The sequence below is a fragment of the Neodiprion lecontei genome, chromosome 1 (assembly GCF_021901455.1).
Source record: "Neodiprion lecontei isolate iyNeoLeco1 chromosome 1, iyNeoLeco1.1, whole genome shotgun sequence".
NCBI classification, from domain to species: Eukaryota; Metazoa; Arthropoda; class Insecta; order Hymenoptera; family Diprionidae; genus Neodiprion; species Neodiprion lecontei.
The window spans coordinates 9534882-9561947 of NC_060260.1; the positions used below are offsets into that span (position 1 = coordinate 9534882).

The following is a 27066-nucleotide window of genomic DNA, read 5'->3' on the forward strand; positions in this document are numbered from 1 at the left end:
AAAGCTATAAAAGTTGAGCAATCGATACATCGTATGTTAGTATATTTTTGTTAGAAAATTTGTCTAAGAAATGTTGTAAAAGTTTACTTATACAAATATTCACTACAGGATACACGTGTAAAATGCCTGCAGGACCCTCACGGAAAAAAAACCCCACTTGGGTGTAAATTCGTACCCCTAACTTTTTTCTTATGGGAAATTAGCATTATCTATGAGTTGAGGGTTTTGGGGTTTTTTTCCGTGAGGGGAGTTCAACGATCATGCGAGCTTTTCAGGCTGTAAGTGAAACGAGACACAAAAAGAGTTTTCGAGTTTTATTATCCTATAAAACTACATCATTATCAAAGATCGATATTTTTCCAGTGCGCAACCATGCCCTTGACGAAATAATATCTTGAATGTATCAATCAGAAAAATCGTACACTGACAAAAACAGTGGTTATCAGTCTGGATTCGCGATGCTAAAATTAGAAGTTTATATAATAAATACAGTCCACTGATAGTATCGTTCTTATATCACTCGCTGTTCACATACTTGCTATGCTGAAGTTTCTCACACAAATACAACTCTAAACAGTCTAAACATTATGGCCTGTCCGGCTGAAACACAGAGATGTACGTCTACCAATGTTTTGTGTGCGAAACGCGTATCACGCGCCTGATATCAGTTTCAGGCGCATGCACGGATGGACATCCGGTTGCCGTCCCATTGGCGCGAGACCCAATTATATTCTACTGCTCACAATGAGCTACGGCAGCGGGCGAAATTCTGTTTCGTCATAGAGCTATTTGCGTAACTCGGAGCATGAGCATGGTACAGATTTTAGAGTAACGAGAAAAAAGAATAATATTAAAACGTGTGGAAAATGCGACGTTCAAACTCGCAAATCTTTATCAAACTTGTTATCTCACATTCACAATGCAACTGCAAACATCGAATATTGAAAGAAAACCTTCACATATATGGCAGGCACGAAATGCAAACCGTTTAACAGCCGCGCGTGTCAAATTGCTCACTCATCGTAGTTATATCTGAGCTTTAAATGAATGAAGTTGAAATATTCCCGTTCACCACGGTCTCGAAATTGTTAAAAATAATTTTCCACGTATGTAATCATTGCTTTGCTCCAATTCGTCAGTTCAGTCTCTGTGAGATAAATTCAAGTATCGATGTACCATTGCACAAATATAATTAATAAATATTTTTAGGTATCATAATTAGTAAAATGTATCAGATTCTCACGCGGTTCACTGGAAACCGCCATTCATAACTTATCTATTTCTGGTTTAAATATTCATACAACCTGCAGTGTACATTAATTGCGAACGATTATTTCGGCTGATTGTGAGTGACACTATTAATATACACATTGGGTTGGCGTTTTGGTAGCAGGTTCACAATTACTTACTTACTAGTGCTTATTGGCGGATATCTTTTACGGATAAATCGCGACAACCGGCACGGAAACTGTGTTAGACACTACTCATGGATCCCCCCACATCGACACGTTGGTCCCACGAGAGCCAAGTGAGCCGGCCCACCGACGATCACGAACTTCTTACGACTATTTGCGATAGGGCTGAGCCGTCGGTGGTTCCATAATCTAGACAACACGTGGCGGATGTTACGCAGGCACGCATGCATATGTATATGAAACTGTTAACACACGTGCGGACGTTATTTATATACGGTATCTCAGGCAAGTATTTTAGAGTTGCACCAAGTTTTTTTCTCTGACGTACATGTGTACAGTAATCATAAAATAAATGCAGATATTAACCCTTGGCTGGCACTGTGGGGTACCAAACGCCCCACTCTCATTATTTTATACTATACGTAATTATTTTTCCGATTTCTTTAGAGTTTTCAATTTCTTTCTTTCTTTTTTTTTTGTTTTTTTTTTTTTTGTTACAATGTTTAACATTTTTGTTTCACGTTTGATATGTTTATTTTTTGTTTTGTTTTGAAACAAAAAGAATTAGGAGACTCTCTGGTAATTTTTGGAAATTGAAATAATTAGCAGTTTACTCGCGATATGCGTTTTAATGATTTTGGTATGAGACGTGATGCCACCTACGTTATGCTAGGAAAATCTGCCGGTTAAGGGTTAATGTTTATCTTTGAACACGTGTTGAACCATCATAAAACTCTGCACGTGAACGGTTTTATTTTCAGAGTCACTGCGCTTTACGATGCAGTTAGTAGCCTGAAGATCAAGCTGCTTCGTTACGCTAAATCATCATTTTCAAGATCAACGAGACGTAATAAGCCACCATGCAGGGATTTTTTACTGTTTTCCTGCACAAATTTTGTCAGGCTGTTGCTGTAATAATTAAATTTTTTACGGCGTCGGTTATGTTAATTATCAAATCTATAAAAACGATCAAATTATTAGCTGTAGTACTTATCGAATCGAATCGTGTTGATGAAATATTTGTTTGTTAAACATACATACAAACCGATTTAAATCGTTAGAAACCGGAAAATTCATTGAGTCAATTTTAATAGCAACTCAACAATGTTCAATATCGTGAACAAAAATCCAACTAAAATCGACAGAAAATCATAGTTGATTTGAATTATTTAATTTTTAGCTAAGGAACTGAATACCGAATAATTGGATCCAAACTTGTAATTCATCGCAAGTTTTTGACATAATATTTACGGTGAAAAATATTTTATAAAAATTAAAAACTAAAGTATCGCATAGTCGGATAAAATGAAACCAGGATGTCCGAGACAAGTTCGTGGATTCTGAAGAGAATAAGATCAATTTATTAGCAGCTAGAATACAAAAAAAAAATTGCAAACATAAGGTACATGATTTTTGATCTAGTTATAACTTATATATTTGATGATTCGTGATTTTTTAATTTTTCTAATTTATTACATGATTTCTTATGCATTCTTCTCGAATTCACACGATAAATCATGTAATAAATTTTTTATTTTAGTCATAACATCTCATGATTTATCACATGAAAATTTTCGTCCGGGTAGGATTCATTCGCCTCGCGGCCTGCCCTGGTGAAAATTTCTACTATTAACGAATTTTTACAGAAATTGGAACATTTCTTATTATTTAGTACAAAATTGTAATAAAAATACACAGTTTTTTTCGCAAAGAATTGTGAATTTTCGTTGAAAATTGCAGTATCTTGTAGATTTTTTTACTGAAAAAATAGACATTTTCATGAAAATCTACTATAAGCTTTTAGGAGAAACTATGAAGTTTGTTCGAAAAAATTTTTTTTTTATTAATATCGCGAAATTTCCCAATTTCCCTAAAAATTCGTAGAAAATCGTAGAAAATCATAGATATCATTTTCACCAGGGTGCTGCTTATATCTATCGGTTATCGGTTTGGCGGCTCGCATTGGTGCGGTTGGCACTGGTAATATCGATTCCTCCCGAAGATTTCCGAGGTCAGCCGAAGCCGCCAAAGTGACGTATGTCAGCAGCAAAAGTGGGCAGTCCGTGTTCCGCTCTCGTGTGTCACGTCAAAAAAAAAAAATTGCACATCGTTTAGAAGGTTTAAGGAATAGTCATCAGTCGGGTCAACAGACGGCGACGATGCGTTCCATTTAATAGTTATGATTTAGGTTACGATACCGCCTTAATATTCCTGGATAAATATTCCAAGGTTCGTATACCAACGCTGCTAAGTACTGTACTTTGAAAAATCACTGTTTCTCTCCCGTTTTTATTATCGATGCGTTACGCACGCATATACTGCAGTATTGCCGAAACAAGCGTTACACTACGATCAATTTTTAAGTTCACGACCTCCGCCTCTGTTCATTTAATCAACTATCATCTATCTGATTCAATAACCCTAAATTGCCCCCGACCTGTACACGTTACGTTACAACACCGCGAATAATGTATATCGTTTATATCCGTAATTAATCGTTCGTCGCATTCTGTTTGTGTTTATGTAAGTTGAAATTTGCGTCGATACTTCGTTGCACTTGAATTCAATCGTCGAGGCGATGACAACAATCGACGTTCGATAACGATAACATCTGTTACTAGCTTGCCGATTATGAATGAGATCTGATTTCGTCTGTCTAGGTAGGCGTTATTCGGCTTGCAGACGGGGCATTGAGAGAGGGAACGAGTGCGAGGAACAAGGAGAGAGATGGCTGCAGCCGCAGCATTGGGTAAATAATTTATTCGCTGCTTACTAACCACGGTTATTGATATTTCTAGTGTCAATATTATTACCATCCTCGATATAGTTGGGGAAAAATTACTGCCTCAAATTGAAAATGGGTTCGATACCTCGATATTCAACACAAACTAGAGGTTAGGACTGTCCATTTAAATCACGACTCAAATCTTACTGTTATATTACCTTAATTCTCTCGCTGCTAACGTAGTCCTAATTAATCTTTCCATTATCTGTTAATTTATCACCAGTAAAACGAGTCAACGTAAACAGCTTACAGGCACGTTACGAATCGTCGTCATTTTCAAATACTATCTAACCCCTTTATTCAACCCTGCGTAAAGCTCAATTTATAATCAGGCTTTTTTTTAATCTTATTCAGGTGTGGATCCGTGGGTGATCCAGCCACGGGAACGCGCCCGATACCAGGAGCAATTCAATTCTCTGAAACCGGTAAATGGGGTCGTTACAGGAGAGCAAGCAAAAGGCTTCTTTCTGCAGTCTCAGTTGCCACCTATGACTCTTGGACAGATATGGTAATATGAAAAAAAATTTATCTTAATAATACTGGAGCCCAAATTGTGCTACGAACTTGTTTTCCTTTTTACTATGCTCTGAGTGAATCAAAGTTTTCGGTTAGTTTCACCTTATGCAGTTGCTCTTAGTATTTGTTGAGAGTAAAAGTATTACGAATGGAGCAGCATTTTTTTCTCTTTCCCACTAGTTGCTGTTTCAAGAAAATTAAAATCGATACTAAGATGTTTGACTCACTGATTTTTTTTACAATAATAAGCTGGGACAAAGTTGAATCATACTTCTGTACACCCTGCAATGTTAGACAAAATTTCCATTTTTGATACAATCCTGGCCACTGTATACGTTTAAATTCTTGTGTAATTAGACCAATTTTTTTAGTCAGTTTCTTTCAACTCAAACGAGTATAGGTAACCAATTGTTTTTTTCAATTTCAAATATGCCAACAGACCACTTTCCGATTCGTTGTCTTTAAAACGTTACACAATTTATATAGTTTTTTCAATTTAAAAATCATAAATTTAGGGGTTTATCCGATACGGATGCTGATGGAAAAATGGATGTGAATGAATTCAGTATTGCTTGCAAGCTGATTAACTTGAAGTTGCGTGGTTTCGAAATCCCAAGTGCACTCCCACCAACTCTGATACGAAGTTTGAAATCTGTATCCAATGGTAAGTACTCTATTCCTATCTAGGCTAAGCGGTAAGTCGATAAAAAATTTTCTATATTTCACAAAAATTGTATATCTTCATCATGGTAATCAGTGGGAGATCACTGTATTCGAAATACACAAGCCACGAGGAGAAAAGTAACTGTATTTGTCACTTGCGTATGTTCTTTCACAATTGCTAAGTAAGAACATTTGCAAGTTGGGAATATTTCACAATGATTAATCGACGTTGGAGTTGAGCATACTGTGAACTACGACATAGACTAAATCTCTTGTAGCAATAAAAAGACAGGTATAATCTGCATGAAAATTCCTCCAAATGATAACTGCAAAGTTTTCTCTACGCACGTATCACATGCAGCTCGGTGACTGGGTGAAATTTTCAAAGCAATTATTAACTCGATCTTAACTTATACACTAACAAATTATTTGCTCTCTTCCAACTATGCGTCATACTAAATGCTTTAATGATAATGTGCACTGCTTGGTAAAGATGGGAACGTCGTTAACCTATTGAATGGTGGTAACATGAATGGGATTACACCAGCACAGCCTATGGGAATGAATTTTGTGCCTGGAAGTATATCGCAGAATCTCGTAGGCTTAAATGGATCTGCTTCACAACCAATGCGGCCACTTCCACCCATGTCAATGTCAACGGGTAAGTTTATTGAGGTTTTAATCCATTAGTCTGGGCTACAATGTTTAGGCAATCAATTGAGCAAAATCTTTCCAAGATGTGAGAGGCGAGTCCCATTTTTTGAAGTTGAAAATATCGAGATTTGTGTTGTCTGATTTGTGAATTAAGTTTTTTCATGGTTAAATACATTTTTTATTGGTAACTTCAATGTGAGCCAAATAAAAATAGCAGGAAGTGTGTGAATTCTTCTAAATTCAATAAAATATATAATTTCCTTATCCATATTTACAATTTTGTGCATTGTTTGTTAAAAATTACGTACGATTTTCAAATTCAGGAGAAAATTTTCAGTGTTTTTACACAGTTGAATATCATTTTGAGGCTGATATGGACTAATATGCCACACACGTCGTTCTCGAGTCAATTTACCTCACACACATCTGCACGACAAACAGAATCTCTGTTATAACGCAGCTTTTGCTGAGAATGTTAGAGCGAATGACTCTTAGAGTATTTATTAGAGTATTTAAACTAGACAACGAAACTTTAAAATCATCTGAAAATTAACAATCAACTTATATTAAACTGTACGCTCTGATCACAACAATTTAACCCCAAAATTGTTGTGTTCGAGTACCAGGCCTGATATCAAATTTGCATCAATATTCTGTTAGAGTTAGATATTAGTGCGAGAGGTTTTAGAAGTACTGTTACACTAATTAGCGGCACCTGTATGTTATATTATATGTTACACCTTGTAGCCTCACATCAGAATAAACAGTGCGTGGCTCCCAGTACACACATGGTTCATAATTACGCATCATCAAAGCCCCCTGCTCGACCTGCACCCCCCTCCATGGGTATGTTGTACGCCTGATTCCATTAAAGAATGTAGGAATGTGTTGGTCAAAATTCATCAACATGAGTTGCCTGTACAATGCTTGCCAAAAATTTTCAAATACAATTTTTCATCATTAATATGAACTTTGGAAAAGTTGGAAATAAGTATTCTTTCTTTTGTAGATTTCTTTTGGTCAACACTTGAGGTATCTTTCAGTACTTGACCTTCACATTTTCATATTCGCTGGGATTAACTCAACTAACAGAAATTCGTGTTTTATCATAATATAAAGTTTGTTGTAAAAAGTGTTTTGTACTGTCCATAAAATTGTACAAAAGAATTATGGTACATACTCTGAAAATTCCTTATGGAATAGCAGATAAAAATTAAAGCTGCGACAAAAAAAAACTTATTGTTCAGCACAAAGTTTCAAAGTGTTCGTAAATCGATCTGTAAAAATAATTAATGTTTAATCTAGCATTTTTCACAAAACGATTGTCTTGCACATTTTTCAAATTCCCATTTTATGCTATGTGTGTGTTATTAGTGTTTTGTCCTGTTATTTTCTGCAACTTGTTAATTACTTTTATTACACTTTCATAAACAGTAGGAACACTTCTTGATTTATCTTTCGATTCTTCACCACCAGTGGTACCCGTCAGATCTGCAAATTTCATTTCCTCGGGTATGTTTCTTCGACAAATGCCTGCTTTGGATTTCATGATTTTGTTTGATTCATGTGTTTTTTCCTCAAAGTTTTTGCTTGCCAGGTAATGTCAATGTGTTTTTCCCTGGCTTGTCTGTGTTTCCAGTATTTTTTTAAACATGCTCATTGCGTATTTGCATCCATTTACACTTGAAATAGCTCATTTGTGTTTCTTTATATGAAATTTTCATACTACTTATTGATACTACCACAACTTGGTCACAGTACATCGATATTTTCAGACTTGCATATGCTGTGGAAAAATAATTTACAATCATATTCTCATATGCAATTATTCAATGTTTTATGTTGGCACGCAATATTGTAAAAATTTGTAATTGAACTGTATTGCAATGTGATGTGAACCTTCGAAGCTTTACTTTCAATGAGTTTTTACTTCACTAATGATCAAAATTTCAGAATATCTTTAAATACTTATTACGTATGAACTTCTATTTGTCTTTTCGTCTCATCTTTTTCATGTCCTTCTATCACGTTGTTTCTGCTGCACTAAGGAACCACTAACTCTGCTTCAGCTCCTGGTCCACCACAAAGACCTGCGCCACCGTCATCGATTGGTATGTCGGGAACTCATTTCGGGAATTATGTAAAGAATATGTATATTATATCCCTACGTACATTTTGTTTAACGATTTTCTAATTACATTACGGACTGTATGTCTCAAACATCTGAAGATGGAAACGGAAGAAATTTTCTTTTACAGCAATAGCTCTTTTGTAAACTTTTAGTTGAGAAATTTTGTGTTAAATGCAATCATTTCAATATGGTAACTCTATTTTTGCCCATATATACCATAATTTTTCAGCTAGTGCTCCTTACATGGTGTAAAACTTGCTATTACATAAATTCAACAACTAGTTATAACAGCCAGTCAAGAGTATTATTATTTTTAAATTGTAAATTTCAGTGAAATTATACATTTCATTAAGAGCCGTATCATTGAGTGATATTATTGTTTTTGTAATCCAGTCATACGTCTGTTTACGGACACTCACAGATGCTATCACCAATGCGGACTACTAAAGATAAAATGCTAACATTGTGCTTTGCAACGCTTTTGTGATTAGTGCACCACACATACCTATGTATATATGTGGATATTTTTTGACCTCAGTGATCTGTGTGACGATGTTAAAACACCTGTACTTTCTGTCAAACCACCATTTACTATTTGGAAATTTTTTCACATGTTACGAAATTCGAAATTATTCAAATATGCAACGCACTAGAAAAATTTCACTTTCCAAAATTCGATTATTACTACGACAAATAATTGTAATATCAGTCAATATTTACAGGTACAGTACCATTGATTGGTGGCCCCCCACCAAAACCAGCCCCTCCATCATTTCCAAATAGTCCGGTCAACATGGGTATGTCACCAGTTAAAATGCAGCCGTCCGCGGGATCCATTATTCCTCCTATCCAACCAGTACAGCCTATGACTGCGTCTGCACCGATGGGTAAATATAATCGTGCATCTTATGAAATATGTAAAATCACTACAGTCCGGTTGATCAGCGTTATTTCGCTGGTGAACTTGAGCACAGCGTTCAGTCTACACACAGTTCTTATCCTCACAACATGTTTTTTTTATTACAGACTTGTTCGAGTTTGATTTCTCTGAAGGTATTTAAACTAGATAGAGAAATTATACAATTTCTGCCTTGAAGATCCATTACTTTGTGTTACCAAAAACTTGATTTTCTCACATTAATTTCTTACAAATTTTAGCCAAATCATTGCTAATTCTACTATATTAGTTTTGCCATTGTTTAACTCACCAGTTTACATACCATCCCTTTGTAGCGAATTACGTGTACTGGAATTTTTTTGACCAGCTTTCTGTAACTTTGACACTTGAATGTTTTTTTTTTATTTCAAAATATCGTATATTGTTGAATAAATCAGTAAGTGTCACGCAGGTTTTGAGGATAAAATCCAACACCTTCATGCTATATTCATGTCATATTTTTACAACACAAATATCAAATTTAAAAACCCAGAATTAAGAACCATGAATTACGAATGCTTCTGTGAAATAGACTCAGCAGAAATTAAATACAAGCTCAATTGATAACTTATTAGACATTTGTTTCCCGTTGACGAAAAAATTTATAAACACAATTTTCATTACGTGGAATGTTAAATATAATCAGTGAAATATGTTCACCCTGAGAAAGAGTTGGTATTTTTACGCAGCTTTATCAAAAGTCACCGTTTTCATTTGCAATTTTAATAACTTTTTTCCAATCATTGTCATCGTTTCTATGTATAATCCATATTACCAAATTCAAATTGAGTAAGTAATAACTGTATCAACACAGGTATGCCGTCCGTTGCGCCGATTGCACCTGTCAATATGAATCCTGCTCCAATTGCAGCTTTTGGAATGAGCAGTGTGATGGCAATACAACCGGCAATGATACCTCCTATGTCTGCCCCAACGATGGCACCTATTGCATCTGTTGCACCTATGGCTTCAGGTAAAGTACTGAAATGGTTTTTTCATTACAATCGGAACTAATTCCTCAATTTGGACAATGACCGAGTTGCCGCAATCCATTCAAGACCTATTTAAGTTCTCGCATTAATCATAGAAAGTGAAATTAAAGTTCATTTTACTTTTTAACAGGCATCCCAATATCCGCTCCAATCAGCAGCATTCCTTTAGCACCAGTGCATCAAATAATGGGGAATCCTGCAGTTGCCCCCATAGTCCCACCGTCGGTTAATGGAAATCCAACGCCTGTTTCTACAAATTCTCCACTCAGTACAACGGCTAGACCTCCAAGCATAGACAGAGTTGGTTCGCTTGATTCTCAGCATAGCCAGCATTCCGCAGGCTCGCCACAGGTCGAGTGGGCAGTACCTCATCAAACAAAATTGAAGTACACGCAACTATTCAACACTTGGGATCGTACCAGATCTGGATTCCTCTCGGGACCACAAGCTAGAAATATTATGGTTCAAACGCAGTTGCCTCAGGGCATCCTAGCCCAAGTATGGTAAGTGAAGATACTGTGATAATTAGAACACTCTAATCTCGATATTCATATCTGATATTTTCTGCTCAGGGCTTTGGCTGATATGGATGTTGATGGCCGATTGGGTTGCGACGAATTTGTCCTAGCCATGCACTTATGTGATATGGCTAAGGCTGGTGAAAAAATTCCCACAGTTTTACCAATTGAACTCATTCCTCCTACATTCAGACGTCAACGACAAGGTAGCGTTACGTCCCAGGGAACGTCGGAGAACATTGATCCATCTGCTGGCATGCCACAGGTTAGTTGACAATTTGCCATTTGTATTTACTTTAAACTCTAGGCTTATATAACTTGATATTCAGTTATCAGATACTGAGATTCAAAATCTAACGCAGTATAGCGCCGATGTCTTAGTTATTACCAAAATTAAACATCTTTGTGAAAAAAATGTGTTTTCGTAATTACAGACGTCTTTCGAAAACAAGAGAAAAGAAAACTTTGAAAAGGGGCAGGCTGAGTTAGAGCGTAGGCGCAAAGCACTTTTAGAGATACAACGAAAGGAACAAGAAGAACGTGATCGTAAGGAAAGAGAAGAGGCTGAAAAGCAAGAGAAAATAAGGTTTGATTGAAACAATAGCTTTATTATTGGCAATTGCAATTGATGCTATTTTTATAATATTTTCACATAGGTTGGAACAGGAAAGGAGACGACAGGCAGAAATTGAAAAACAAATGCTTCGGCAGAAGGAAATTGAACAAGAGAAGGAAGAGCAAAGAAAACGGGCACAAGAGCAACGGGAGGCTGCAAGAAAGTAAGATATCGTTCTGATAACACTTGAGTTTATTCCTATTCTTTGCAACTTATTTTCTCTAAATTTTGACCTGTTGAATCACAGAGAAATGGAGAGACAGCGACAATTAGAATGGGAGAAGCAAAAATCTCAAGAACTTCAGGCACAAAGGCAGAAGGAACAGGACGTACTTCTTAAACTCAAGGCCAAGAATCAAGGACTTGCTATCGAATTAGGAAGTCTGGTAAATTAGCAGCATTTGTTAATTGAAGTATAAAATTTACCGAACCAATCGTCAGTGTTACGGGTTACAAAAATAACTATCGTATTGCAGAATGAAAAAGTGAAAGAGCTTTCACAGAAAATATGTGATACTCGCGTGGGAGTTTCTGGTGTGAAAACTACGATCGACGGTATGCGTTCAACGCGTGATTCTCAACTTCAAGAGATGTCAGCGCTGAAAAATAAATTACGGGAGCAAAATCAAAGACTGCTTTCGCTGAGTCAGGAAAAAGCAAGAATTGAAGCTAAGAATAAGTTGAACAATGCTCAAGATGTTGCTGGGCAGGAGGCAGTAAAGATGGCTTTTGCTAGTAAACAAATAACGTTGAAACAAATGAAAGATAAAATTGCGGACTTACAGCAACAGGTGCTACACCAATTTTATGAGATTAACACACAAGTACGAAAAATTTTTGCGATGTGAAATTACATGACTATTTCTCGTGGTTTCATTTATTTTCAGATAAACGATAAGATGACAGATATTGAAAACAACAACAGCCAACTTGATGACATAAAGAAGCAAATGAAAAACCTTCTTACCGAATGTGCGCAGCTCTATAAATCATTTGAAGACAAAAAAACAAAAGTTACCGATTTGCGAGCTGGCAGTGGCAATGCAGATTTTACCACTTCTGCCTGGGGAGATAGCGCCTGGGGTGATACTGGAACTGTAAATACAGACTCGTGGCCAGTGGACATTGCTTCAGTGACACATGCAACGATTACTGGAGATAATACTGGCGCTGTGAAATACAGAGCTTTATATGAATTTGTGGCAAGAAATCAAGACGAGATATCTTTCCAGCCCGGTGATATAATCCTAGTAAGTCGTCTCTGATTTAATACGAAAACAGGAATTTAAATTTCGCATTTCGAGTTTTTTTCTTACGATTAATAAATAATTAATGGTTGATGTGGCTAAAAATTTAATCAGTTTAGGAAAAAGTGATGATCTTTGCATTTGATGTTGAGTTAAATTATATCAAGTCAGACAATATGTATTTACAGGTGCCACCAGTCCAAAATGCCGAGCCCGGCTGGATGGCTGGTGAAATACGTGGCCACACAGGTTGGTTTCCAGAATCTTATGTCGAACCAGTGGAAGTTGATGCTGTGATTACCAGTGGCAATGCTTTCATCCAACAAGACAGTGTTGAGAAGCGAACCTTGGAGTGAGTTTGAAAATATTTACTCCGATTAACGTGAGATTAAAGGTTGAGGATAGAAAGTAGGGGTTAATAAAAAGATAATTTTTCTCTTTGAGAACTGTACAATTTTTTATTTTCTGCAAGCTTGAAATGTATCTGTAGTGATGTTTCAAACCTTTAATTGAATTTGACATATCAACAGAGGTATTGCCGAAGTTCCTGAAAATGTATCGGACGCTGGCTCACTTGGTGGTGAAGGTCCAGCTGTCGAGGCAGTTATTCCAACTTTAGGCTTAGGCTCAGTTTGCAACTTGCAAGCTATTGCTTTGTACCAATATCGCCCGACAGTTCAGCAACATCTCTCTTTCAATAAAGGAGATACGATCAATGTCACAGAGCAGCAGGTTTGTGTTTTCTGATTGAAAATGAATACACTCCTCACAACTGCTGAATTCAATTTTTTTTTTAAGGATGATTGGTGGTACGGTGAATTTAATGGTACAGAAGGTTGGTTCCCAAAGTCTTATATTAAAACAACCACACCTGTCCGAACTGAGGCATCATCGCCAACTGGTATTCCTACTGAATATTACATCGCGCTGTATCCATATGCTTCAAACGAAACTGGAGATCTAAGCTTTAATCAAGGCGAAGTGATGATGGTAACAAAAAAAGAAGGAGACTGGTGGACAGGCGTTATAGGAGATCGTACCGGAATTTTTCCATCAAATTATGTTGAAAAGTGCGACAACCCCGATCAGGTATGATTCACTTGAATTTGTTACTATGTTCTATTTCATGACTTTTCTCGTTTATTCTGTTTAACTACTAAATTTTCATTTACATAATCACCCCGTTTCGATTTGAATAAAACGAGTTTGTTTTTGTTTAATAGTTTGTAAAGTGAACATAATTTAAGCGAGTTTTTTGTCGTGAAACTGTTCAATAACTTTAGAATAGGGTTGATAATTGCGTGATTCTAACCACGTGTATATGATAGGTTGTCATTGTGCCTGATAATACTTCTGAAGTAGTATCAGCTGTTCCGGCCCCTGAATCGACTCCGGTACCAGATGTGCAAGAAAAAATTTCGGAACCACCTACTGCTGTTACTTCAGCTCAAGGAACACCGGTACTGATTTCATAAAAATCCTATTCACTGTTAACAGCTTAAAAGTATAACTGTAAAAGAAGTCAAAAGTTTAAAAATTAAGTGATAGCATTTGTGGCATATCTTATATCATCATTCCTTAATTTTATTCGTCCATAAAAAAAAGTCAGTTTTTCAAATGACAATTGAATGAAGTTGCAGAGTTTGAAAACTTCGTAGTTGTAACGTGTTTAGACAAATAACTCATAAAGCTTTTCATATTTGTTTCCAAGGATTCATGTATAAATTCAACTAATGCTATTATTGCTAGTAACTGGTATAATATCCCTGCTACATATGTTTTATACATTGTCCATGAAAACTTTTTTAATCCAAGGACATATGTAGTGTATTTTTTTAAATGCTTTCCATTTCTAACACCTTTCGTGAAACTCACTGTAAGCTAAAATTTGATGAATAGCATTTTTCTTTTATTACTAACACAGTACCCGAAACCTATTGAAATTTTTATAAAAATAAACCACTTCGCGTATCATATGCATAAGCTACCATTGTTGAGTGCATGTGTGGGTTTAGCTACAGGAAAAAACGAAGGAACAGCTTGAAGACGAGAGAGCTGAGGCGGAAGACAGAGCAGAGTTACCAGATTTTGCTGCTATGTCGGCGCAACAGGTAATGTTGAATTCAGAATAAAGGTTCTAAAAATACTGTGATGGTTTCTTGAAGAATTTAATTAATGCCCTGAATTCAGGGATTTTCAGTGATTCCCTGCACAGACCAAATATAAAGATACTTAACAAAATTTCAAGAACAACATAAAACAATGCACAAAAACAACACACGAATGGGTATTTTTATTTGTTATCAAATGTTTTAATGTTAATACAATATTCGATCGATCAATCTTCTTACATTGAGCTAAATAATCCTCAATCGAGAAATTTATTCTACTCATTTGATAAACGACAGCTAGGTACACTAATGCTAATAATCATTACCACATACGATATACACGAAATAACATGTTTCATATCTTTTAAGACACACATATAACTTTTTTTTTGTAGAATTAACATATGTTCCGTTGTTGTGTTTTTTTTGTTATGTGTTGTATGATGGATTCGTGATACTTGTATACAGTCCGAGGACCTTGGGAGCGACACTGACTCTAAGGTACAATACTTACACTGCACATCATACCTAATATTTTGTTTCAATGACAAGCATCAATTTGTATAGAGTTGACTACTAAATTTTACACCATATGCTTGCAGAATTTGAGGAATACGTATACGATTCAAGTTCATAGCCAGATTGCGAAGCAGCTAGCATATCTTTGGCGAATTTTTAGAATTTTAACAATTCTCTCAATCTCTTTATTTTTTTATTTGATACTGAAAATCAGCCCTGTTGACGATTTATTACTTGCAAATGGATGGCTGTTAATCATACTCTAAACATTAATTGTATGCATGGATCAATGGTGAATGATTTCGAATTATTGCACTTGCACATTGACACGCTACATTCCACATAATAATGTATCTTAACACACAATTTGGAAAAAAGTTTCGATTGAAGTTCCAGTGTAACATGAATGTTTCGAAACCGGGTTTTACGAAGTACAATTAATAAATCACTCGGAGCATATTCACACCAATATATTTACACATGTCTATGCAAATATTTTCAACATTCACATGAATAATACAATTTCAGGGCAAAATAATTTATTCGTTTCCCCTTTCATACATGCAACAGGTGTTATGAAGTGAAAATGTTTCACTAAGTGTTTCTTTGATATGAACTTTGATATTATGTGTTATTTAAAATGGATGTTTCGTCCCAAGAATGCCAGGCTACAGCCACTACAGGAAAAACTACATACGTAGAATTGTGAATAATTAATTATTTTATTTGCTAAAGAGTGAAATTATTTTAAATACTAGACGTCAAGTAAGAATTATATGAGAATTCATATTCACGAGTATTTATTTATTTTTTTTTTTCTTGATATAACTGCAATGGATTTCTCTTGATAAGCTCAAACCAGAACTTTTCTGAATTTATGGAAAATAAGGTCACTAAATTACCGATATTCTCAAAACAAAATTTTTTACTAACAACTTATCGATTTGCAACAATAATTCTTGTGGTGGCCTGATGAAGTACTAATATGTATGGCTGTGCTTGCTTCTTTTGGATGCTGCTGCTGATGCTTAGCCATCCACGCCGCAGTACCCCAAGGTATTTTGGTCCATCCACCATTGTTCCTATCCACATGGTTTGCTTATTTTATATCTTTGCAATGATCGTTTGCCTTATCCAAATATTCTTCACTTGCTTTTGCCAATTATTTTTCACAAACCTATGTATTTTGCATTAGTTGATGTCACCGTAAATTTACTATTTTTTGTAATGTATGATTGGTCATTATCAGAATAATTTTAATTGTTTATTGAACGTAGTGAAATTTTTGGTAAGTATGTTCTATAAATTAAATTTCATTCTTATTTTTATTGTTACGAATGACAATTTGGCGATTTCGTTTATGACACTGCAAGTTGATCTCACAAGATTCAATATTGTTTGATACTCTTCACTACCTTAATATGCAGGCATCTCTTCAGTTTTGTTCTATGAAGTTCTTAAGTCTTGTTGTCAAACATTGAAAATCACCACATCAGGATGAAACTTAATTTCAAGCACCTGAGGTCGATATTTTTCTAGCAATATCCGCACGATTCATGCTTTCTAATACTGTATGAAACACCCATACTTTAAGCTGAATCAAAGTAACGTTTAATTGTCTTCAGGCAAGAGGTAAAAAACCTGAAATTGGACAAGTCATCGCTCCATACCACGCGACTAGTCCGGAGCAATTGAATCTCCATAGAGGACAACTCATCATGATCAGGAAAAAGACGGAAACTGGTTGGTGGGAAGGAGAGTTACAGGTAAAAGTTTTACTAAATTATTAGTTATAATACGAAATAGAAGGTGTTCCTCAAAATTTTTACAAATTCATGTTATCTGACAAATAGTCTAATTTCTCATATTTATATTTGCCCCAGGCTCGTGGCCAAAAACGACAAATCGGTTGGTTTCCTGCATCTTATGTCAAGTTATTGGGAAGTAACAGTAATCGCAGCACACCAGTTTCCCATAGATATCAAGACTCGCCCACTGATCCCAATGTTGGTAAGTGTACTACTCTTATCATCTGATGGACGGAAAGCAAACAGTACTTTTCTGAATGTCATTCTAAAAGTATAATGAATTTCATTATGCCAGAGGATTTAGTAGTAGTAAAATACGACGAATTTTGCATAGTGACTGGTGCTTGGCGGTAAACTATGGATTCATAATTTGAAATAGGTGTTTGTGCAGCTTGAAGTGCCTTACGAACTTATTGTTTTTATGTTTCTAGAGCGGGTGATGGCTTTATACCCATATCAAGCGCTAAATGAGGATGAGTTGAATTTCGAGAAAGGAGACGTTATAACTGTTCTTGCTAAAGAGGATGCCTCGTGGTGGAGGGGCGAGATGAACGGAGTATCAGGAGTATTTCCTAGCAACTATGTTTCTCCGATGTGTAAGTAAATTTATCCTCGATATTGACGACAGTTCATTTATAGCATGTGTTACACTTTCCTCTTGTAACCGGCGTCAACTTTTACATTCACTTGTGTACAAATTTGTACATTTGTAATACCATAGATCTGTAAATCGTATTTAGGAACGTATATTGTAGGTAGTTGCTGCTCTGACATGCATTTTCTCTAATATGACCTATAACAAACCTATGATTAGCATACTTTTCAACTGCAGTAAAGCACGTTCCTCACACTCTCTATTGTTGAAATATATGAATATAAGTTTCCTGGAAACGCATCCTTTTCTTCGTGTCACGACCTCACGACCTTATTCAATTAGATGCTCGATAATTGAATGATTATGTAAAACTTGGACACACTACTCTTTCACAGTTTTTATGTATCTGAATCAATGTTGCATTTTGAGGTTCTACAATAAATGAGAAACTTGTTATACAGTGAAAAAAAATTTTAGATTTACCAAATCATTGACATCAGTGATATATTTAACTTAAGAACAGAAACCGGAAATGTATATGAAAGAATATGGCTTACGTATATCTGTTTTGTAGGAACGGCTGGTGCATACTGTCTCCAACCATCGTTGATCAATCGCTAGTGTATGTCTGCTAAACGCTCGGCAGGGACCCACTGCGGCACCACTGATTCAGTCTCTCACACTTTATATCTTCCAGCTTTGTTGCACTAGGTTCATTTGTGTGATGTTAGAATTTTGAAAAAAGTAATAAATATATTCTAGATTGCGTTACGAAATTATTTTAATTTTAGTCAAGTCTTACCGAGGACTGTATCAAAGGGTTTCAGTTGATTAGGATTATTCTTTCTTTCTTGTTCTACTATTTGTTCATCGATGAAAGTAGATATGTTCTAGGATTGTTGAATGTTAGAACGATTTTTAAACATGTAATAGTTTTATGAATTGCTCATTTGAGTAAAGTTTTTATTATTTTTTTAGCAAGTTCGAGTAATGATTTTTTTTTAATAACGAAATCATTCACTGATGTAACAATGTTTTTTCTGTTTATTCCACCAACTTTTCTACAATTATTCTTTCCAAATTAAGTGAACGATGGTGAATTTTTTTTTCATTGACTAACATTTCATTACGATTTTTGTCCATAATCGTTACCGCCATTTAAGAACTCTGTAAAAAAATGGTCATACCAGTCGATATGAATTTTAATTCTGTTTTTGAGGGATAAATTGTATTTTTTTATTCAATGCTTTAAATGAAGTTCGTATTACCTATATAAGCATTGTATACTGTTTAAAACAGCTGAAACTATTCGTTTGCTCCAAGTCTATAGTAACAGAAAAGAAATGGAATTTAACCATAGATGTTGAAACCTGAATACAATTCGTTTTATTTTTATCAAAAAAAATTTCCAATCTAGTTTCACAATTTTCTATCTGGGCTGTATTTAATTATTGAAAACAGATGAAGAAGTCATTTTGAAATCGAAATACGTGAATTCAAGTATGTACATTCTTACAATTAAAAGAGAGCAGTCATTAAAATTTCATTACTTGAATTTAAATGAATAAATAGCTCGTTTAAAGTTAAAAATTTTGCTCACTATGATTATTGTATTATGAATCTCATTGAATGATTAGGATTTAGCTGTAGCTAATAATTTATTAATATATATGTATTATATATACATGTATGTATATGTAATATGTATACATATTCAAGAATCTCGTTACTTTATCAGATTTTGTATTCCTAAAGGTGTGAGTTTATTTATCTTCTTCTTTTTTTTTTACCTTTCTTATTACCTATTGCAAACTAACCAACTGCAGATCTGCTTCAGCTTTTGATAAATGATTCTCCTTGTTTTGGTTCCCGCATGGCTTTTTTGTTAAAGTAATAATAGCATGTTCAGCCCGTGGGTCCCGTGCCACTCAGTGTTTTCACCAAATTATATAAAATTTCTATTTATTTCAAACAGATTCGTCACAAATTGAAAGAAATGCGTTACATATCAAGTCTTCAGCACTACCAAAATAAAGTGTAAAAAATATAATATGCAATGAAACGTAATTTGGCAAATATTATTGAAATTTTCTACTGATTTTTGCGATAATAAGAAATAATATAGATCTCCTTTGAGCCCTGAAAAATATAACAGAAAATACAAATAAGTGTGATGAGTTCTTAACTTGCCACTTATAATTTAATTTGTATATAATCTCGTTCCCGTTAAATAATTTTTTGCTTTTTTTTTTCATAGAATGATAAGGATAAATATCGTTATTTGGTGTAAACAAAGACCGTATGATTAAAATCGCAAAAATTAGACAATTTGATATTGTTTCTGTAACTATAAGATGTACACAGTCATTGAAATTATCATACTGTAATTAATTATGGTTATGTGTATGTGCATTTAAAAAAAAAATATGTTTCGAACATATTCGCTCAGCACAAGCCAGGCTATATATTTACTTTTCTATAAATATGTCAAACTGTCTGGTTACAGTGTGTGGTTTTGTTCCTCTTTTTGTGTATGAGTAAAGTTCTACGGTGGGTATTTTGTATCGCGGTTGATTTAAATGCAGACTGATTCGACTCTTCAAGGCAGTTATGATAATATACAAAGTTAGATGTTTATTTCCCACATCAAACAATTGATCTCAGTATCACATACATTTGACTATCCTCTAACGTCATCAGAGTAAACAGTTCCTCAAAAAAATTACATTTAATGTTTCTATTTGTCGTTACTTTTTAGATTTAACGAGTTCTTTGCCTGTACGTTTTTATCACCTATGTTACAGTTTGTAATTTTGTACATTAAATTCACTAGATTGATATAGGTATGTAAGTCAGAAATTTGAATTTTATATGCAAATTTTTAATTGGTAATTTACCTCCTATTCATCAATGTTTTCTCCTTTGACCATTTTGATTTCGTTTGTAATTTTTTGCTCTTGTTTAATCGCGTATTACTATTTTTGATTGATATTTTCATGTGTATACTAATAACTGCCTTTAAAACTATCTTACTAACTTACATATTTTATGCCCATCAACAATTCTGTTCAACTAACATCTTGCTTCTGCTTCACACGCAGCCTAAGGATAGCAGTGTAGCACAGCATCGGCTATAATATATGCTACTTGCAATAACAAATACGAACAGGAATTTATGCATAAAATGTAATGTTTAAGAAAGGAGGTGGAAGATAAAAATAAACTGCGCAATAAGAAATCTCAACAGTGACTGTATTAATAGAAGAATTTTTTTTCAATTATTACTGTATCAACGTCAAATATAAAGAAAAAATTCAAACCATAGTCGCCTGTTTGTTCTTGTAAACAGATTAGATACTCAGACGAAAGAAGTACTAATTAATTATTAGACTGCCCTAACTAACACTAAAATAACACGCCTGCAAAATCTGTGTTAATTCAAATTTGCGAAATAATATTCTCTACATTAATTAACCGTGAAGAAATCCATAACTGTTGATATTTCTTCTTGTTAAAAATTTCGCAAATATCGATGCTAATCAAGGACTAAACCAATATAATTATTGTACTATTTAAACTACATATGCATAACATTATTAAGGTCAAACATCGTTCAGAATTTGCGAATCGAGTGGCAACTAATTCGAACTGTAATGCCATATGTTTCTAGAATTCTGAATGGCGCTGTCTGCATTAATAGGTTGACCATATTTATACATTGCTTAGATGTCACGTAGGTATTCCATAGATTGTAACGTTAATTTTTTCAATGACAGCCTCCGGTTATTGTAATTACATGGGCGCTTGTCTTTACTTTAGCCATTCACGCCACTGCAAATTGTCTTCAACTGAATTCATTCGATTCTGAATAATGCTGTGTAATGAGTATTTCGTTTAATATCATTATCAAAGTTGAGTTTTCGTTCGGAGAACTTAGGTATGATCGTTTCGAAATTGAACAATGTTCATCTTAGTCACTGAATAAGTAAAGCAAGTTCTTAGTTATGTATTTATTCACGTATATTCTTTATTACGTAATAAGCGCACAATTAAATAGACACATATATGTATAACCATTGTGTGAGCGCCGTTAAAATTCAGTTTTCAATGTACACACTTAAACGTCATCAGTCTTTCCATATAATTCATTTCAAACTGAATATCTCACCCGGGCCTGTTACCTCGACAATTTGTTCTGGAAAACAATATTGTGAGAGGTTTGTCAGTCTATGTTACAATACCTAGTTCCTTCCATGAAGTATATTCTATTATTTAAGAGAAGTTGTTAGATAAAGAAATATGTTAGTCAATGCATCAAACCGGATTTTTTCAATATAATGAAGTTTCCTGGTTAAACGGTAATTACGGTTTTTCATCTTTTTTTTATGGACACAATAACAGCGTGAGATGAATTTGCTTTTTATGATGCAATCGTCATCTTACACAGACAATAAAATGAAGCAAGAACCACTGTCCATGTAACTAAGTACTTAATACTATTTTAGTTTGGAAACGATAATTAATAATATTACTGGGAAAAACCATGTAGTAAATAGTAAAATTGTGATAAATTGAAGATAAATTCATTTGTAGAAGAAAAAATCACTTCAACGAGTAATTTTATAAACTGTAATAATTCTTTTGACTTGTCCTTTCATGAATACTTTGACCGACCAAAACCAAACAATACCAGCTTTTCATTTTTTGAACTACAATCATCTGAATTCTTATTGCTCGCTACTAAACATAATTTATGTTGTATTAGTAAGTGTGTTGATCCTCAGGTTTACATTATCGATCAACAAACTAGACGAAAATAAAAAATGATAGACTGGTAGTCACAATAATAGATGTAGCCGAGAGATTATTTAACTGTTGTATAGATTTCATACCCAATTGCTAGTTAATGATTATTCAAACATTAGCAGCACCCCTTTAAACTGTGGATTGACAGCCTAATCAGTGCTTTTTATCAAAGTTGTTGATCAAGCACTGAAAACGTCAAAAATAAAACAGTTGAAAATGTTATTTGCGCTTGAAATAAAATAAAACCTAAGTTGATTTGATTCTAAAATTCGTGACCTTTAATGTTATAACAAGAGATGTTTTATAGTTTATAATATATAATGTATAATATATACCCCAATATTTATTATCAGAATTCACTAAGAACAGGTTGGCTATGTTTGTGTCACTAAAAGGCACAAAATATTGTGGTCCTCAATTTGAACAGGATCAATAAATAGCATCCTGCAATATCGGGGTAGCCATGACAGTGAATTTTGGCAACAGACTAAGAATATTGAAAAACTACTTCATGCAATGGTATTGTAGTGTATAACATCTAAATTTTGTCTTCAATTTCTTGACTAGTGTATCAAACGTACTACTATTATTAATTCCACGAAAAAGCAAGTAGTACAATTTGTCAGAAATTTCATTACAAAGATATAAAAATTATGTACACGTGAAATTGCGTGAAGTCTTTGATGTTGAAAAAATAATTAGTTGAAATAGCAGCCATAAACTTATATTAAAAAAACTATACAATAAAGTAATATACTTTATGTAATAATTATAGGGATAATAAAATTTGTCAGTATTCATTTAGATGTGATTATTCGAGTTATTTAGTAATTACTTTTGTTCTAAATATTCAGCGAATATGTTTTTTTATCAGGTAAATTATATTTGATAAATCATATTAAAAAAAGGGACGTTAATAGTAGAAGCCGTGATACATTCTAGTAATTTATTGCTCTCTATCATATACCAAATCTTTGTAATTTGTGACAAATGCATCGTAGGACGGAAAAAAACAGTTGCTTGAAAAAAATCAATAATGTTGTTGAATATTACTTACCATTGATAATACATTATCCACCAAAAATTTCAATTATGCATCTGAGATATTATAACGAGCAAATAACAAGTATGTAATTATAGAATATGTACGTAAAAAAATTATGATATATCTTTAACAATTGTTACAAAAAATATAGCTAACTGTACTGAATGTTTAATGTTACGGAAGAAAGAAAGAGAAAAATGAGAAAAAAATTTAGTGTAAGTCATGATGAATGTAAAAATGTGGACAAAATTTGTTTGGAATTTAGTCAGTTTGTAGGATATTCGTTTCATTTTAATTTTGTCTTCATTTTATTTAAAAACTTGTCGCCTGATAATAGATGATAATGGAAATAAAATATGTAACTATTATAAACACCGTTACCAATGTTGTTAATCTTTTCATTTAAATTTGGAGCAAGACTTTTTTTACATGAAATTGGGAATGTTTTATAATTAAGTGCATTATTCTCAATACAAGAAGAATAAGTTTAAAAATACAGGAATAATTTCGAGTCCTTTGCAAAACTATATATTGTTGTTTAAATTGGTTATACAATTTTCTTCGATAATTAAAAAACGCTCCCAAGTTTTCACGGTTGCAACATCACGTCAAGGTTGACTTTTAAGGAATAGAAAAAAATCCGATAATCTAGAAATACCCACCTTCTTGCCCATAAACTGGTTTAATACTTGCATATAATTTATTTCAGATTCCGCGGAGAATTTTATGTGGGACAGGTGACGTATAGTATAGTACTGTGTACAGTAATTATTTTGCCATTTTCCAGATTGTGACTTGTAATTTCACTTTAGAAAAAGAAACTAAACAATTAAAATACGTTAGAAAATATAGTAAAGAGACTGAAAATACGGATTTTTGATTTAAACTACAGTAATCATCACCGTTTTTTCAATTTCTCATTGTTGTAATCATGGCGATGACAATTCCAGCTGGATGATTAATTTGGTTTTTTTTTAAACTGTGATTCAGGTGTCTATGTTCTTATCATGTTTACCAATTAAACCGATAAAAATAACGTACATTTTTCTTTTTCAAATCATCATATAACTGTCAAACTTTGTCCTAAACAGTGGTGCTTTGTTTGTTGTGTTTAGTTAAAATAAGTGTAACATGAATTCGTTTTCACACACAGTATCAGTTTCAAACAATTACATTTTTTTTAGTCCGAGCCCCCTTTTCCACCGTATTCAACGTAAATTCCATTTTATTATGAAACTACTCCTTTTTAATATGAATATATTAACTTTTTTCAAGATTTTCGATTTATTTTATGTGCAGCCAGCGATCTAATACGTGATGTTATGTTTGGACTGCTCAATGATACGGAAAGGAAACGTCAGGAACATATCAAAGAACTCATTGCAACTGAACAAGCGTACATCGAAGACATGACTCTGGTTCACGAGGTGAATACGTTATTTTAAATAATTTTATATGTATAAAATGTCATTTTGTTTGTAGTTATATGTAAAGCAATAATGCCCAATATTTGTTTACAGGTCTTTGAGAAACCGTTACTTCAAAGTATGGTACTGACTGTAAACGAAGTTGACAAGATATTCGTCAATTGGCGGGATATTATAGTGTGCAATGACAATTTTTTGAGGTAAGAGTCAGTCAACTTTAGCAAAAATTTCTGTTTATTAAAAAGTGGTGGATACTTGAAAATTGAATGCAAAGGCGTGTTATTCAGTTCTAACTTTTTTTACTCTTCAGAACACTGAGAATACGAAGGGACAACAGCGATGGTGGTGTTATAAGAATGATCGGTGACATATTGTGTGAAAATGTAAGTTGAATGGTGCACAGTGAAATAGTGTATATGCATTAACGTGTTTTATTTGAACAACCAAATATGTGAGTGATTTAGAAGGAAAAATTGGAGGGATATGACTCACGGTTTTGAATTTACAGATCCCGAGGATGTCGGCCTATGTTAGATTCTGTAGCTGTCAGCTTTCCGCAGCAACGTACCTTCAGCAACTTACTGAAAAATCACCAGAATTCGTTCAGGTTGCTGCGATGTGTCAACAGGACCCAAGAACAAAGGGAATGCCGCTGAGTTCGTTTCTCATTAAACCCATGCAAAGGATTACAAAATACCCACTGATTATTAACAAGGTTTGCAATGCACGTTTTCAAGCGATTATACATCAGCACCCAGCTTGTCAAAGTAATGTATACCTTTGCTTTTAACAGATTCTCGAATATACTCCTGTGTTACATCCCGACAGACAATATCTTCTAGAAGCGCTGGCAAGAGCAGAAGAATTTTGTACACAGGTAACAAAAGGATATATCAATAATTAAATACAGTCACGCATCAAGTTCAACAGAATCAACAACATGTCTGCGAGATAACTGAATTGTGGCACATCTCTCTTCTATCATTGGTCAGATTACATTATCAAAAGATACGTACCAGATAATGTTGTGATCAATGGAAATGTGAAAAACAATTTACGTAGAATTATTATTTCTATGACTATTAAAAATAGGTTCTTATCAGTTAAATCAGTATTTGTTCCAAATTAATTATCAATTTGTCGGTATATTAACTTGGATTATTTTTGTCCGTAAATGACTTATATGTTATATGTGTGTCATACGTTGAAATTGATTTAGGTAAATGAGGGCGTCAGAGAAAAAGAAAATAGCGACAGACTCGAATGGTTACAACAGCATGTAACTTGCGATGGATTAGAAGAACAACTGATATTTAACTCACTTACAAATTCTCTCGGACCTAGGAAATTTTTGCATCATGGAATACTGCACAAAGTACGTGAAATATTTATTTTGCATAAGCAATATCAAATGTTGACGATCATGTTGACACATTAGTTTGTATTGTTGAATACGTGAATGATTTCTTAAAGTAACAAGTTAACTTACGTTTTAATATTTAGCTTTCAAACGAAGAAGTAATTTTTTCATTGTCATAGGCAAAAAGCGGCAAAGAACTTGTGGGATTTCTGATGAATGATTTTATCTTGTTTGCTCAACCAACAAAATCTTTACCATCTGGACAGCAATTCTCCTTTGAAAGAAACGCTAATCAAAAATTTAAACTGTACAGAAAAGTAAGTAACACAACTTGTCCGAAAATTGACAATTCTACAAGTTTCAAATTTAAAAAGTAAATGAATTGGAACAGTTATATATTTTTATCTACAAGTATGATTTGTGGATGACTCAGTTTTAACCAGGTATAATATTATATTAGTTGTATAAACTGAAATATTAATCTTTCATTTCAGCCAACGTTTCTGAATGAGTTGGTCATATTGACAGTACCGGAACTTAATGGAAATGATACATCCGACCACTCTAGAACGATCCGTTTATGGGATTCAAAGAAAACTATTACTCTTTTAGCACCATCTGCCAGTGAATGTTCTTTGTGGTTAAAGCGAATAACCGAAGCCAGTAGAGTCTATTTAGAAAATGAAAAAACTCAGCTTCAACGGCAGCGATCGAGTGAGTATTTTCCATATTCTTTCTTTCTTGGTTTCGCTAATGTGCAATCAAACTTGTGGTGCGCTAATATTTCCAGAACATTTCTTGTATTTAGATAGAAATTGTTTTATATGACAGCTTCCCTCAATGTTGAATTTAAGTCGTCACTTTATAATCATACAGAAATTATGTTATGCACGGAAAGCTAATAGGTAATATACCAATTTC

At 34.0% G+C, this 27066-nt stretch overlaps 1 protein-coding gene across 17 annotated transcripts in view; it reads left to right on the forward strand.

Moving 5' to 3' along the window:
• The window catches only part of LOC107227640 (intersectin-1), an 85036-nt gene that overhangs the window by 53998 nt on the left and 3972 nt on the right, over window positions 1–27066 (forward strand). Inside the window, exons 3-37 of one of the 17 annotated variants that reach the window (XM_046736409.1) lie at window positions 4076–4164; window positions 4555–4708; window positions 5232–5380; window positions 5873–6040; window positions 6781–6879; window positions 7468–7545; window positions 8103–8144; window positions 8887–9051; window positions 9191–9217; window positions 9916–10074; window positions 10224–10596; window positions 10666–10876; window positions 11046–11197; window positions 11268–11390; window positions 11475–11613; window positions 11704–12018; window positions 12115–12477; window positions 12663–12826; window positions 13005–13206; window positions 13273–13563; window positions 13803–13934; window positions 14490–14585; window positions 15054–15086; window positions 16137–16160; window positions 16730–16870; window positions 16988–17114; window positions 17344–17508; window positions 24658–24785; window positions 24879–24985; window positions 25096–25168; window positions 25294–25500; window positions 25579–25662; window positions 26005–26160; window positions 26325–26462; window positions 26640–26859. In XM_046736409.1, the coding sequence (XP_046592365.1) occupies window positions 4143–4164; window positions 4555–4708; window positions 5232–5380; window positions 5873–6040; window positions 6781–6879; window positions 7468–7545; window positions 8103–8144; window positions 8887–9051; window positions 9191–9217; window positions 9916–10074; window positions 10224–10596; window positions 10666–10876; window positions 11046–11197; window positions 11268–11390; window positions 11475–11613; window positions 11704–12018; window positions 12115–12477; window positions 12663–12826; window positions 13005–13206; window positions 13273–13563; window positions 13803–13934; window positions 14490–14585; window positions 15054–15086; window positions 16137–16160; window positions 16730–16870; window positions 16988–17114; window positions 17344–17508; window positions 24658–24785; window positions 24879–24985; window positions 25096–25168; window positions 25294–25500; window positions 25579–25662; window positions 26005–26160; window positions 26325–26462; window positions 26640–26859 (5227 nt within the window). In that variant the 5' untranslated portion in view covers window positions 4076–4142. Of the gene's footprint in view, window positions 1–3453; window positions 3645–4075; window positions 4165–4554; window positions 4709–5231; window positions 5381–5872; window positions 6041–6780; window positions 6880–7467; window positions 7546–8081; window positions 8145–8873; window positions 9052–9190; window positions 9218–9915; window positions 10075–10223; window positions 10597–10665; window positions 10877–11045; window positions 11198–11267; window positions 11391–11474; window positions 11614–11703; window positions 12019–12114; window positions 12478–12662; window positions 12827–13004; window positions 13207–13272; window positions 13564–13802; window positions 13935–14489; window positions 14586–15053; window positions 15087–16136; window positions 16161–16729; window positions 16871–16987; window positions 17115–17343; window positions 17509–24657; window positions 24786–24878; window positions 24986–25095; window positions 25169–25293; window positions 25501–25578; window positions 25663–26004; window positions 26161–26324; window positions 26463–26639; window positions 26860–27066 lie in introns of those variants that run through there. The other 16 variants (XM_046736417.1, XM_046736421.1, XM_046736428.1 and 13 more) reach the window with 16 other exon arrangements.